This window comes from Oncorhynchus clarkii, chromosome 30 (genome assembly GCF_045791955.1).
Source record: "Oncorhynchus clarkii lewisi isolate Uvic-CL-2024 chromosome 30, UVic_Ocla_1.0, whole genome shotgun sequence".
NCBI classification, from domain to species: domain Eukaryota; kingdom Metazoa; phylum Chordata; class Actinopteri; order Salmoniformes; family Salmonidae; genus Oncorhynchus; species Oncorhynchus clarkii.
Window position 1 is genome coordinate 18293950 of NC_092176.1, and position 13969 is coordinate 18307918.

Below are 13969 nucleotides of genomic sequence, written 5' to 3' on the forward strand. Positions count from 1 at the left end.
AGAAAAAGGTGAGCGAACCACACACAGATTTGAAGTCGAGTTTTTTAATTATGCCTGTTACGTATACTCTGAGCGTGAATTCCTTTGTAAGGAAGGCACCTTGGCGGCGTAAGCAGGGCCGAGTCAGGGGTTTTGTGGACTCAAAATATGCTCTGCACTGCCCGGTTGTCAGTGACCAAGAGCCCTCCTGACACTGAATTGATCACAGTGGGGATTTGGTGAGGTCTGTCGGGGTGAGGAGCCAGGGGACTGTGTGTTCTAGGTGAAACACGGCACTTGGTGAAGCCCTATTGGAAGAAGGACCTCATTCTGTGTGTCTGTGTGATTTGTCTAAGTGACCCTCAGATGTGGTGAATTCCAATTATTTTAAATGTGCTAGCCAGGTATGCCCTGGGTTACTCTGTGTGAGTATTTTGTTATGGGATCACTAGGTAATAGTTGTCGGACCGTTCTGTGTGAGCGGGGTAGGGTTGACTCTGTGTGGGCAAACCTTTTTTCTGATGTTCTGTGTGGACGTCTGACCAGTTCTGTGAGAAAATCTGACCAATCCTGTGTGGATGATCCTGAAAGTTCTGTGTGAGTACCTAAGATTTCTTACATTTTATATGGATTCTGTGAATTATTTGAAATTATGATCAATTGTATGTGTGTATAATCAATTACTAGAGATTTGATAAAGTAATGCTGAGAATGATTAGATACAATTTAAACCACCCATTCGTAGACGTACATAGGTTTTGAGTTGGTATCTTAAATGGATAATTTGATAAAGATGAAGTTTTTAAGCACTATTAAAATAATCTACAAAATCTGGGAAATTGAGCTCTAGAAACTGATTAGAATGTGTCCACTTTTGGTTATCTTACCCTAATGATGTAACTATAGAACGCATATTGGATTATCTCCGTCTGAGTGAAACATTTGAAATTAAACTGCCCTTAAGGTCTGAACATGTTATAATTTTTCTTCCCAGTATGAGAGAAGTTGCGGGATTTATTGAATAAACTGTTTTCCATAAAGTTAAAGAGAATTCGAGGGATGCTCGATGTAATTTCTAATGTCGTTCAAATCCTAAGGTTTTCCATCAAACTAATTATCATTGCGTGATTAATGTGATGTAGTAAAGTAATTGAAATACGTTGCATAAGTAAACATAATCTACTTTTATTAAAAGGCGCAATATCTGTTTCCTAGTCATTAACTGTCGATTTTATTCTTTGATTGCTAATATATTCATTTGGAATTTGAGAATTATAGCTGGAGTAACGTTTGTACTATTCAAATTGGGCTATTATTCTTCTGGGAATTGCTGATAGTGACGTGTCTCTATTTTACTTGTAAAGTGGGTTTATTTGCGGAGAATCTTGGTTCAGTGGTAGAATTCTCGCCTGCAACGCGGGAGGCCCGGGTTCCATTCCCAGTCATTGCGCTGACTGAATTCTGAGTTTTTGATTGTAAATAATCTATTTGTATGTTTTGCCTGGAAAGTTATGGTTGCTAGTGTTTGTATAAGATGTAAACTGAACGTTTTCAATAGATTGTTTAGGTTAAATTGATAGAAGGGATAAATTGAACGTTTTCAATAGATTTTTAGGTTAAATTGATAGACTAATTCAACTTAAAGTAATAACGAAGCGAATTCTGATGCAAGACGATGTCTGTTCACTAAATTATCTGCTGGAATAATGTATTGAGAATTGGGTCGTATTTAAATTACTGTATCAATAGAGAAGACAGTTACCTAAGTTAAAGAAATTCTGAATAATAGCGGGGAGAGAATTGCAATAGAAAGTGGTTACCGAAATGTTTTTCATTCTTATAGATTGACTGACGCATGTTATAATTTTGGCGCTGCGTGTTATTTTTAAAGAAATAGGATACATTTCATAAGTGTGGAGAGCAAAGAGAAGAGGAAGTTATAAAGTTGGGGTTTTAATCTTACGATAGAGATAAGGATAAAACGTTGAAATGAGAGGGGTTATATTTTTGCCCAACTGGGGAAAAAAGAAATAAGAGAGTTAGTTGCTTTGTTGGCTACTAATTGTCAGGCAAAGTTGCTGGAGGCAGGTAGATTGTTGTAGAATAACGTAAATTTGCGTTATTAGTTTGAATATACAATAACCTTACTCTAATTGTTTTGACCGTTGTTCAGGTACATTTTTTTCTGTATTTCTAGCAGCTGATTTGCTAGGTGGGCATCATAGATTTGTGGGAGACTGGATGTCTGAATCATAAAACATCGTAAGAATAGATTCTGATGGTTATTGATTCTTGGTTTGATTGTTTAAGTAACACCAGTTAATTTGAGCAGGAAAGTTCATGTAGTCTAACATTATAGTATGTTTCCATTATGTGGAACAATGTCAGGTCATTAAAGGTGATTGCTGGATTGAATAGTATGAGAGCCTGTTGACAGAAGACTGAATGGGTATGAATGTTGAAAAGCAAGCTTGGGCCAAACTAGTAAACTAATATGTTAAGTGGGGGAGTATCATAGATTTTAATTATAGTGTTGTTACCGCAATAGTCAAAAAAAAATCATATGTTTTGGGAAATTAGCTAGGTTGAATTTGGTATTTGAATTCCTTTATTATTTGCTTTTTAAAAGAAAGGTTGGAATCAAGTATGATGCCTTGGCACTTAAAATCAGATACCACCAGGAGCTTTTTCCATCAGTAGTTGTTTTTCGAGGAACATGCAGACTGTGTTTTATTTTATTGAGATGTAAACATGAGTCTCTGAGCAATTTTGTCATCTGAATCATTATAGTAGTGAGTTCTTGTGTAGTTTGTTATTTGCATGAATTTATCACTGTATCATCTGCATACATTGGAACTTCAGACCCTGTACAGACTAAAGGAAGATCATTAATGGATGTGCTGAACAGTATTGACTTTTTTGTGGATATCAGTGGGAGAAAAAAACAAGTTTATTTTTATTTTTACGATGATGAGACAGCACCGACTTTTGAAAGATTTTAGATTTGCATTAAAAAAATCAGGATTGGTTTTTACTAAATTTATATCAACAGGTTGAAATTATTAGATTGCTGATTAAAGTTTTTTTTTAGGAGTTGATTTAACTTAATTAAACATTGTATCATACATATACATTGATTTGATTAAAACTTATGATTAATGATTTGAGATACAGTGGAATTATCATTAGGTTTGGTTTATAGTTTCACGTTTGAGTTTCTGAATCGATGTAGTGTAATGAATACTAAGTGTTTTTGTGTTTTCTCCGGGAAAATGGATATTTCACTGTCTCTCTCTGGAATGTTTCCAGGGACTATACTCTGGGGGAGAGTGAGTGAAATTGAGGCCATAAACTACCACATTGGAGGGGGCCGGGAAGTTTTTTGTGGTAGTGCAAAGGTATTAAAGGGGCACTTTTATTTTATTTTCTGACTTTTCATTACACACCCAATTTCTTTTGATAAAGGAATGTTCTGGGAACATGGAAATACAAAAATGTTTGGAACTAGTTGATTATTGTTTGCAATTTGTTTCAAATAGTGAAAAACACTGCTTTGAAGGGTTTTGTATGACCTATGACCTTCTGATGACTTTCCGTTGTGGCTTGATCACCCGCATTGGAAAGCCATTTGGATAATAAATGTATGGTCATTTGTAATACTGCTTTCAAAATAATTTGTGTAATTGGTAAATATGTTTCTTAGCCATATTTGTAATTTGGACCACTGTGAAGGGCATTGCTTTTAACTAAGGGTATGCTGCTTTAAGTCTATTTTCCTATGACCATAGGGGTTAAATATTTTTTCTTTGTGGAGTTTTTTTTCTTCAGTTTAGTGATTTTAATTTGATTAGGTTAGCTGAAATGTTGTTTTACATTTCTTTTCAGTTTTGTTTTACATTACTCTCATACGGAGAGATGTGTGTAAAACATGGGGAGGATTCAGTTTTTTGAGGGTTTGAAATGAAGTTATACAACTTAAGTGATATGTGAAGGAGTGTATTGTATTGTTGTGTTTGTTTTGTTCTATTCCCGAGGGGTATAGGTCTAACTTCTTGATCCTTGGCTCTACGATGGAGTTGACAGTGAGATGGGGAGTATAAACCAATTTGAAAGAAGAGTTTCAATAGAATGTTTTGATATTCTCTGTGAAATATGTTTAAATTGAGGTGTGTGTTAAGAATAATTGGTAAAAGTAATAATTTATCATGTAGTTTAATGAACTGAACTGAACTAAACTGTTGTTCTGATCTGTTCTTTCGAGGTTATCATGAAAAGTGACATCAGACGGTATCTTAATGCATGGAAGAGATAATTGGACCGTATGGTGTGTGTACCTCAAAACCCCCTCTAACTGGCTGAAGAAGAGTGACAAAGGCGTTGAAGGAGGCTTTCCAAACCACTTCTACCGAGAGAAAAGAACCAAGCCAGAAATTGGTGTACAGTATCAGATCTAAGCTATCAACTGCTTTTCTTTCATGGTTCTCTCATACTGTGATGAGTCCACTTGGAGTGATCATGGAGAAAGATCTGTTCTAACATTTTCTTATGATGCTGTTATATTGGTTGACGAATGGACAAGACATGAGTGGTAAAGATGAGACATTGAAATTGGGACATTATCATGGGCCGTCCACTTTGAACTGTAAAGCTATCTGAAGAAAAACGAAAGAGACGCCAGAAGAAGATCGCAGTGCCGGAGAAGGGGGGGTTGGTCAACTGTGCCATTAAAATTGTTTATACTTTTGTGGTATCAGGTTGATTGAAGAGGTCTACACCATGTAAATTGTAGTAATTTAGATTAAGAATGCAATGAGATACTGATCTGTATTATAATCATGATTAAAAAAGTTAATAGTAGAATTATGGGATAATTATACTGTATGTAAATCTGCTAATATTGATGTGTGTTAAATTGAGGTTTTTACTTTGAGTGATAAGACAAATTTGAATCACTGAGGAATGCTATTCTAAATATTGGTTTGATAAATTGTGGGGTTGTTGCTTATGATTTGGAATATGAATGATTTCAATGACCTATTCTCTATTCCTAAGTATATTTCTGAGCATGAGGACTATATTTCTGAGCATGAGGGATGTCTGTCCTATATGTTGTGAGGAGGCCTGTGTTTAGACACTGGGTTCTCTTGTAATTTTGGGAGCATTTTTATGTTTTGTTATTTTCATTTTTACTAAAAAAAATGTATTATTCTATATGTTAGTAAGGTGCCATGTTACTATTCTGATTCTTCAGAAGGGACTGAGTCCCTTGAGAGGGGAATGTTGGGGAATAATCAGAATTGGTGGGTAACATAGAATTGGTTGTATCTAAATGACAATTTGATATATGCCTGTTGATATGGAGGATTGGTTTATGGTTCTGGGTTTGAGTAAGGAGACAAAGCTGAACGATGTATTATGTCTATGCTGTCTGACTATGTGTGTTCTTTGCTATTAAAGGATCTCAGTTGCAATATAGAGGGGTCTCTCAGAGAATTCATTGATAGACACTGAATTGATCTGAGAGTCACAGGGTTGTGATAGAGCTCATATAATTAAAGATGGACTTTGATAACTAACTCTGACTTGTGTGTGGTTTGCGCTCATGATTTGGTAAATAGAGGAAATTTCCACAACAGCAGCGCGACACATATCCTTTGCATAGAGTTGATCAGGCTGTTGATTGTGGCCTGTGGAATGTTGTCCCACTCCTCTTCAATGGCTGTGCAAAGTTGTTGGATATTGGCGGGAACTGGAACACGCTGTAGTACACATTGATCAAGAGCATCCCAAACATGCTCAATGCAATGTTCCTTCTAAAAAAATTTAGCACTGAGCAAATTTCTGGTCTGCTGAGTACAAACTTGAACATTGTGAAAATTCTGTGCAACTTCCAGTGTGTGTTTACTGTGAACACTGAGGCTGTACCCACTTTAAGTTACAGTTTTAACTGTGGCCAAGTAGGCTACTGTGACTTTTTGGTCATAATGTAGGCCTACCAGAGTGGCCCATCATCAAAAACAACGGAGAAAATGCATCCCATAACATTTTAACATGGAAATAGCTGTTATATCATTCAGCCTTCAGTAGTATCCAATTTGTGGTGTTTAATGTAAGCCTACATTCCATGAGACTTTAAAAAAAACATGCAGGGCTTGATATTAAACTGTTTATCCACTTGTCCTTCAGACAAGGAGATGACTGAAAATGTTATTGTGTTGTTTGATGCAAGAAACCACTTTACAAAATAAAATACCATTGCTACAGAGAATCAGACAAATTATGCTGCCATCTGCCCATTGGCTACAACACTGCCCCTTTAAGACAAAAAAAAGCAATTTACCTGACTTTTCAAAGATAGAAATGTATATGTTTTGTGCCCTTGTAGGAAGCAATCACTACCCTATTGCTGACTACAAATGATCTAGAACTGGGCTAATAACTCACTCACTAGCAAAGGATATGAACAACATGTGCACACGTGGCTACATGCAGCTCTCGCTTTAATCTCAAAACAAGCTCATCTACTCATGACCGCTCATGCTGAAAACAAAGTCCAGTTCAAAGTAAATGGCACAGATCCATATTTTGCAATGGTCTATTTGCATATAGGCCTACTGCAGTATGAGCTGAGTAGTGTGTGTCAATGCAATAGAATCCTACTCTGATGTGTTCTGCCAACAACAAAATCTCTTGCATAGTTAATTTTGTTTTGGTATGTTGCATTGAAAGTGGCTAATATTGAGTTGATTCGATCACAATTGCCACAGTAAGCGGAAACGTTAACAGTGTTAACAGGAAAAACTCTAGAACAGTGGTCACCAAACTTTTCTCAGTCAAGCTCCCTTGGAGTCAAAATTCAAGCCGAGAGTGTAGTAGCCGGGCTGGCAAAACACTGGATCACTGCTACTCTAACATCTGTGATGCATGCAAGGCCCTCCCTCGCCCTCTGTTCGGTAAATCCGACCATGACTACATTTTACTTATCCACTCCTATAGGCAGAAACTCAAACAGGATGTACCCATGACGAGGACCATCCAACACTGGTCTGACCAATCGGAATCCACGCTTCAAAATTGTTTTGATCACGCGGACTGGGACATGTTCCGGGTAGCCTCAGAGAATAATATAGATTTATACGGCGATTCAGTGAGTGAGTTTATAAGGAAGTGCATATGAGATGTTGTTCCCACTGTGACTATAAAACATTCCCTATCCAAAAACTGTGGATTGATGGCGAACAACCGCATTTAACCATGGGAAGATGACCGGGAATATGGCCGAATACAAACAGTGTAGTTATTCAACCACTCCACAAATTTCTTGTTAACGAACTATAGTTTTGGCAAGTCGGTTAGGACATCTACTTTGTGCATGACACAAGTCATTTTTCCTACAATTGTTTACAGAGATTATTTTACTTATAATTCATTGTATCACAAGTTGACACACCTTCAATCTCAGTGCCTCTTTGCTTGACATCATGGGAAAATCAAAAGAAATACAATTTTAGACCTCCACTAGTCTGGTTCATCCTTGGGAGCAATTACCAAACGCCTGAAGGTACCACGTTCATCTGTACAAACAATAATACGCAAGTATAAACACCGTGGGACCACGCAGCCGTCATACCGCTAAGGAAGGAGATGCGTTCTGTCTCCTAGAGATGAACGTACTTTGGTGCAAAAAGTGCAAATCAATCCCAGAACAACAGCAAAGGACCTTGTGAAGATGCTGGAGGAAACTGGTACAAAAGTATCTATATCCACAGTAAACGAGTCCTATATCAACAAAACCTGAAAGGCCGCTCAGCAAGAAAGAAGCCACTGCTCCAAAACCGCCATAAAAAAGCCAGACTATGCTTTGCAACTGCACATGGGGACAAAGAGCATACTTTTTTGGAGAAATGTCCTCTGGTCTGATGAAACAAAAATAGAATTGTTTGGCCATAATGACCATCGTTATGTTTGGAGGAAAAAGGGGGAGGCTTGCAAGCCGAAGAACATCCCAACATTGAAGCACGGGGTGGCAGCATCATGTTGTGGGGGTGCTTTGCTGCAGGAGGGACTGGTGCACTTCACAAAGGAAGGAAAATTATGAGGAAGGCAAATTATGTGGATATATGTAATATATTTAATATATAATAATGTAACATACTAACTGTACTAACTATTACTCTTATTAAAAATATGAAATGGTATTACATTTGGTGAAGAGCACATTCATCACCTGCACATCTATGACTACAGTATTTTATTGGTATATTGTAATTACTTCGCCACCATGGCCTATGCACACAATGTATATGACCTATTCTACTGTATTATTGACTGTCTGTTTGTTTATTCCATGTGTAACTCTGTGTTGTTGTATGTGTCGAACTGCTTTGCTTTATCTTGGCCAGGTCGCAGTTGTAAATGAGAGCTTGTTCTCAATTAGCCTACCTGGTTAAATAAAGGTGAAAAAAATAGCACATTATGACTTGTTTAGGACTTGAAACTCAAGGTTAAAGACTTGAGACTTGACGGTCTTGACTTGAGACTTGAGTGCTAAGACTTGAGACTTACTTGTGACTTGTAAAAGAATGACTTGGTCCCACCTCTGCTTTCTGCACATGTCACGGTCAGTGTGAATCGGAGTGACTTGACACAATGCTGGCCAAACAAGATGTAGCTACAAACAAAACAGAGTTAAATGATTCCAGTCTGACGTGAAGCGTTTATCGATGTATATGGGTAAGAGTCTAGCTACATTTTCAGATATAAAAGTTTCTAATTTTGTCAGAAATGCGTTTTTATTGCAAGTTAAAGTGTACTGTTATTTAGCTAGCAAATGTTAGCTTACTGGCTCGCGAGTTAACGTTACATGTATGATCTGTGTAGTAATATTATTCAAATCAGAAATCTATTTGCATTGCTAGTTATAGCCTAATGTTAGCTAGCTAACATTGAACCTAGTTTGTTAGCTTTAGCTACCTGCAGATTCATACTACACCTATGACAATGTTTGTATTGGTAGTAGTATGAGTTGGGATTGTGCCGGTTCATTGTTTAGCTAGCTAGCTATGTAGCTAGCTACATGTCTAAACAAAATACTCCACTTCGTCCGGATTATTACACTACCCATCAAATTAGCCAGGGGTGATTATGGCCATCTATTGTATTTTATGAACATGTATACATGTCTAGACAATAGTGACCCATCCACTTAGCTAGATGTGGCTGGGGGGTGGTTATAGCATTTCCTTCACATGACCCATCAAATTAGACAAGTGTGTCGGGTAATAATCTAATAATTATAAAATATGTATCAAATATTTTGATCTGGACACTTTCTTATTTTGATATTGCTACTATGCAAGTAACCATCTCAGTGTACCGTTTACACCATCTGTATCCTGTGCATGTGACAAATAAACTTACATTTTATTGACAGAGTATGTGTTTACCAGATGGCCTCACATGTGAATCCTTAAAGAGATGGGTGGGGCTAAGGCTTAAGAGGGTGTGAACAATGTGGAATGGGTGTAGACAAAGAAGAGCTCTCCTGTAGGTGTACCAAAACATTCAAGGGACATTTTCTCAAAAGTGAGGTTACAAGTTGATCAACTTTCAAAGCAGAATTACTTTCCCATTGTTCCTCAACTGCCGTGTATGACATACCATTTTCTAGCTCGGCGTCTCTACATTTATCCAATGTAAAATTTGAGAAGTTAAACTTTTTGTGTGTATGGAAAATTTCCCGGGATCTTTTATTTTTGCTCATGAAACATGGGACCAACACTACATGTTGCATTTACATTTTTGTTCAGTCACCCTAGTTTCAATGGTCAAATTTGTTGAAGCTTGGTCCTCAGATTATACTATTGAGAAAAGCAGATACTTATATATTTAATGACAAGCTTTTTGTCAAATAAATATGGCTACCCTGTCTATGTAATGAAACAATTATGTAAAGCCTCACCCTATGATCATGTTTAAAATACTCATATCATGTTCAACAAGGTGAGTGTATCAGGCATGCTTGAAAAGAAATGTCAAATTATTTAAGTAAGACCTTTACAGAACGGATGTCCTGAAGATAGCATTTTGCTTTGGCAAGCATAAAATGTATATTGATATTCTAATATGCAATATTCCCTCTGTTTCTCAGTCTAAAAATTAACAACAGGGCATTTATAAAGGGCCTCTGGCCCTCAGTAGAGCAGTAGTATGGAGCAGGGCCCCACCTTGTGGTCACAGAGGTACACTGCGGTCTGAACAATAATTTGACTGTCGTAGGAGATACAAGCTCTTCTAAAGGTTGGCACACATTCCACCGAATATGGATCTAGCATTTATCTACTGATCGTTCACCGCACTGTGTTTTAGGGATCACCCGCTGTAGATGTCTGACAGCCTAAATTTCACACGATTCTACATGTAAAACTCAGATCACAAATTATGTTCAGAGGTGCTAAGTAATCTCGGCCAGCAAATTCTATTAGTGTGTCTGAGCCCGAAAGACAAAGACATGTTGTGTAAGTATTTACACAACATGTCATTGCTTTACCTAGGCGTCATGTCCATCAAGCTCCACTGCATTACTATATCGATGTTCATGTCAAACAACTGAAATTGGTGTAACCCTAGACCAAGCATGGTGGTTACAGAGAGTCTCTCAATTCAACTTCAGTCAGTTGATCACTGTAGAACTTACAGTGAAGCTGTCCACGTTCTTGAAGTGGTTGTCCACATAGGTGCAGACCCTGTCAAAGTCCCTCATCTCCTCATTGGACTCAATGTTACTGAAGACCAGAGGAGAGAAGAATAGGCTGAACATATTTCTGCATACAATATCACAGTATCATCACTTTTTAGGGACTTGGTTGTCTGGTGGGAGGTGTGGACAGTAGATGTCTGAGGTTATAACATCATATAGTCTTTCACACAGATTTTATAAAGAATTTCACAGTTAAAATCCCTTCTGGCACATCACCTGCCAGATAAATTATGAGAGTTATACTGCTGATCAGATAAAATAGTCAGAAAACTATAATGAGTCTAGGCAGCATTTATGAATACTTTGGCTCATGAACCATGGAGTTTGGCACAGTGATGTGAGTGATATCTTACCAAAAGAAGTTCTCTGCATGGCCCATGTTGACCATGTAGTCCTTCCCTCCAACCTCCTGGAAATGCAGGGCGATGAAGCGTGGTTTGTGACTCTGGACTGTCTGTGAAAAAACAGAAATCAGACAGGCTGTCAATCTACCACAATCATGTGCCATAATCGTGGTAAGTGTGGGGCTAGCTACTGAATTCTGGTAAGTAAATATTATTTCTTAAGATTACTTTTACAACTTTGGACTTTTACGAGGCATAATGTGTTGGCTAAATAGTAGAAAGTGTCTTTTCCACCTTTGGGAATGGAGCCAGTATCTAATGACTGACATAGAAAAGCTTGAGTAGCAAGGACAGTTTATAATGTCCATATCTGGTCAAAGTCCACCATCCAGGAGTGCTCATGGTTTGGTCACAGAATGAGTGAGTGACTTAAGGTGTTTGCATTTGAACAGTAAAACAGCTGACCTTCGTAGTAACAGTAAGGAAGAGTCACAGAGATATTTGTTTTACTTGAGGATCCATTCTATAGTGGACACCTGAGAGGGATCCAAACTCACCCCAAAGAATTCTCGCATCCAGTCACTCTCAATCTCACCCACCTGTTGGTTTAAAAACATAAACATTTTAAATTCACACATGGTTTCTACCACTTAGCCTACAGTCAAATATAATAACTGAACAGTTGACACATACAACACAAAGGGCATAAACATAATGGTTTAAATGAGATCCCGGAAGTTATCATGTCAACCCAGGTGTACCAATCAACCTGACCAGGCACCTTTCCTCTCCACTGACCATGTTTAATAATATATTAGCATTTGACAGTGGAGGATATAAAACATGCAGATAGGTGGATAAACACAACACAGTCTTGTCAAACATTTCGGTGGGAAATACAGTAAGGTTTAGGCAGACACCCACCATGATTGACCAAACAGGTAAGATTATATGTTGAACACTTAACTAATGCAATACACAATGTTAATGCGAGATTAAACTAGCTATTTGTCCTTCCATTTTGTTTCACCTCTTAAATGTGAAGTCCCCATATTTGGTGACCCTATTAGATTTTTAAAAATTAAATTCAGTCTGGTATGAGAACAGTAGCCCCTATCTGCAAAAGCAGGGTGTATGCGGAAAGCTGAGTGTCTTGGTTATTGATATGTGCCTTAATCTTTGGTGTGATTTACTACCATATATTGGCATACGAATGTATAAGGGCACGCAGAGCAGATTACCTCATTTCAAGATGGCTGCTACCTACATTCCGGTTTGTGTTGTGAAGCATGAACGAAATAAACAGGAAATACGTTTATTCACACCGAAAGCCGGGACTCCACAGATCATGAGGATGTCTTATTTGTCTGCTTGTGACCTACTGTTATTGATCACAATAACAGAGTCAAAATGTTTATTTTATACAACGTTTATATCAAACATCTTACAAGGTAAGCTTCGATTTGGTCTGTGTTTGAGCTATAACTACATGGGGTTATGAAATTAATCCTTAGGTTGGTAGGAACAAATCTAACATATTTCCAATATTATCTGATGATGTATGACTTAATGGCAACATCGAATGTCCACAGAGTGATTATCTTAGCGCATGAAAAATATGATGTGTGCTGCTTATGTGGCGTAGCCATCCATTACGCAGGGGATTGGCTACTATGGCACATTGACAGTCTTGTAGCCAATGAGATAAGCTTTCCAGGGATATGCAGTTGACCTGGGTGGGACAAAGCAAGGCCTAGAACCATATGTGTAACGTTTCGATTACACCGACAGCATCCTTGCGCAAAATAGCACGCAGCATCATCTGGATATGAATGCAACAAAAGTAAAACATTCACCTTCTGCTATCATTCCTGTCAAGCCGTCACACATACAGTTTGACACATATGTTCTATAAATCTAAAGTATGCACCACTCTACAACTGCAACGCAATGCTGCAAGGCAAACGCAGCATTTCATTGGAAATTAATGTAATTCTGATGTACCAAAATGCAATGATGCTGTCGGTGTGATCGAAGTGTAATGCGAACCATTGCTACCTGACTCAGAGACGAGACGCATCGGGCACGCTACATTACATTGTAAACAGATTTCATAGCTTTAATTTCATAATTTTAGCATAAAAAAATGGTTTCTCAAGGGGGGAAAAAAAGGTCAAAACTAAGAATATCGAACAGGAAGCTAAAAAGAGGCAGTTCTGAAAATGTATACTGGAGTTGGACTCGGATCAGGGGAATGATTTGGACGAGGATTTCGACTCGGCCGACAAAGATTGTTTTCTAGAAGGATTGGATAAAATTTTTGATCTGTAAGTCGATTATTTTCATAAATATAATACATTTGCTATTTAAAGTTATTTCATTTTTTTTTATATGTTGTCTGATTTTTGTGCTTTAGATTTAGTTTATAGGCCTATGTAATAAGTAATTTCAATGTTATATAATTCCAAAGTAGTTACTGTCCATGTTTCATTTTAGTTCACTGTTCTTAGTTAAATTATTTTATCTTTGGAGAGACCATTACACTCTCATGGCCATTGTTTATTTGTGGTTCTCACCTCTGCCTTTGTCTCCAAAGTGTTTGCAATGTGTGTGTGTGTGTGTGTGTGTGTGTGTGTGTGTGTGTGTGTGTGTGTGTGCTTCACACCTTCTATACGAGTCAAATCAGATCAAATTGTATATGTTACATGCGCTGAATACAAAAGGTACCTTTTAAATGCTTACAAGCCCTTAACCAACAATACAGATAAGAAAAACATGTTAAGAAATGATTTACTAAAATAAACTGAAGTTAAAAAAATTATAAGAAAAATAGAAAAATAACAATTAAGGGGCAACTATAAACTAACAGTAGCGAGGCTATATACAG

At 37.5% G+C, this 13969-nt stretch overlaps 1 protein-coding gene across 2 annotated transcripts in view; it reads right to left on the minus strand.

The window, feature by feature from the left end:
* The window catches only part of LOC139389457 (inositol polyphosphate-5-phosphatase A-like), a 50816-nt gene that overhangs the window by 14529 nt on the left and 22318 nt on the right, over positions 1-13969 (minus strand). For both annotated transcript variants that reach the window (XR_011629410.1, XM_071136227.1), the window contains exons 2-4: positions 11640-11681; positions 11092-11192; positions 10676-10763 (exon numbers count right to left, since the gene is read on the minus strand). Coding sequence is in view for 1 of the 2 variants with exons in the window: in XM_071136227.1 (XP_070992328.1) it covers positions 10676-10763; positions 11092-11192; positions 11640-11681 (231 nt within the window). In the remaining variant the exon portion in view is untranslated. The remainder of the gene's footprint in view (positions 1-10675; positions 10764-11091; positions 11193-11639; positions 11682-13969) is intronic.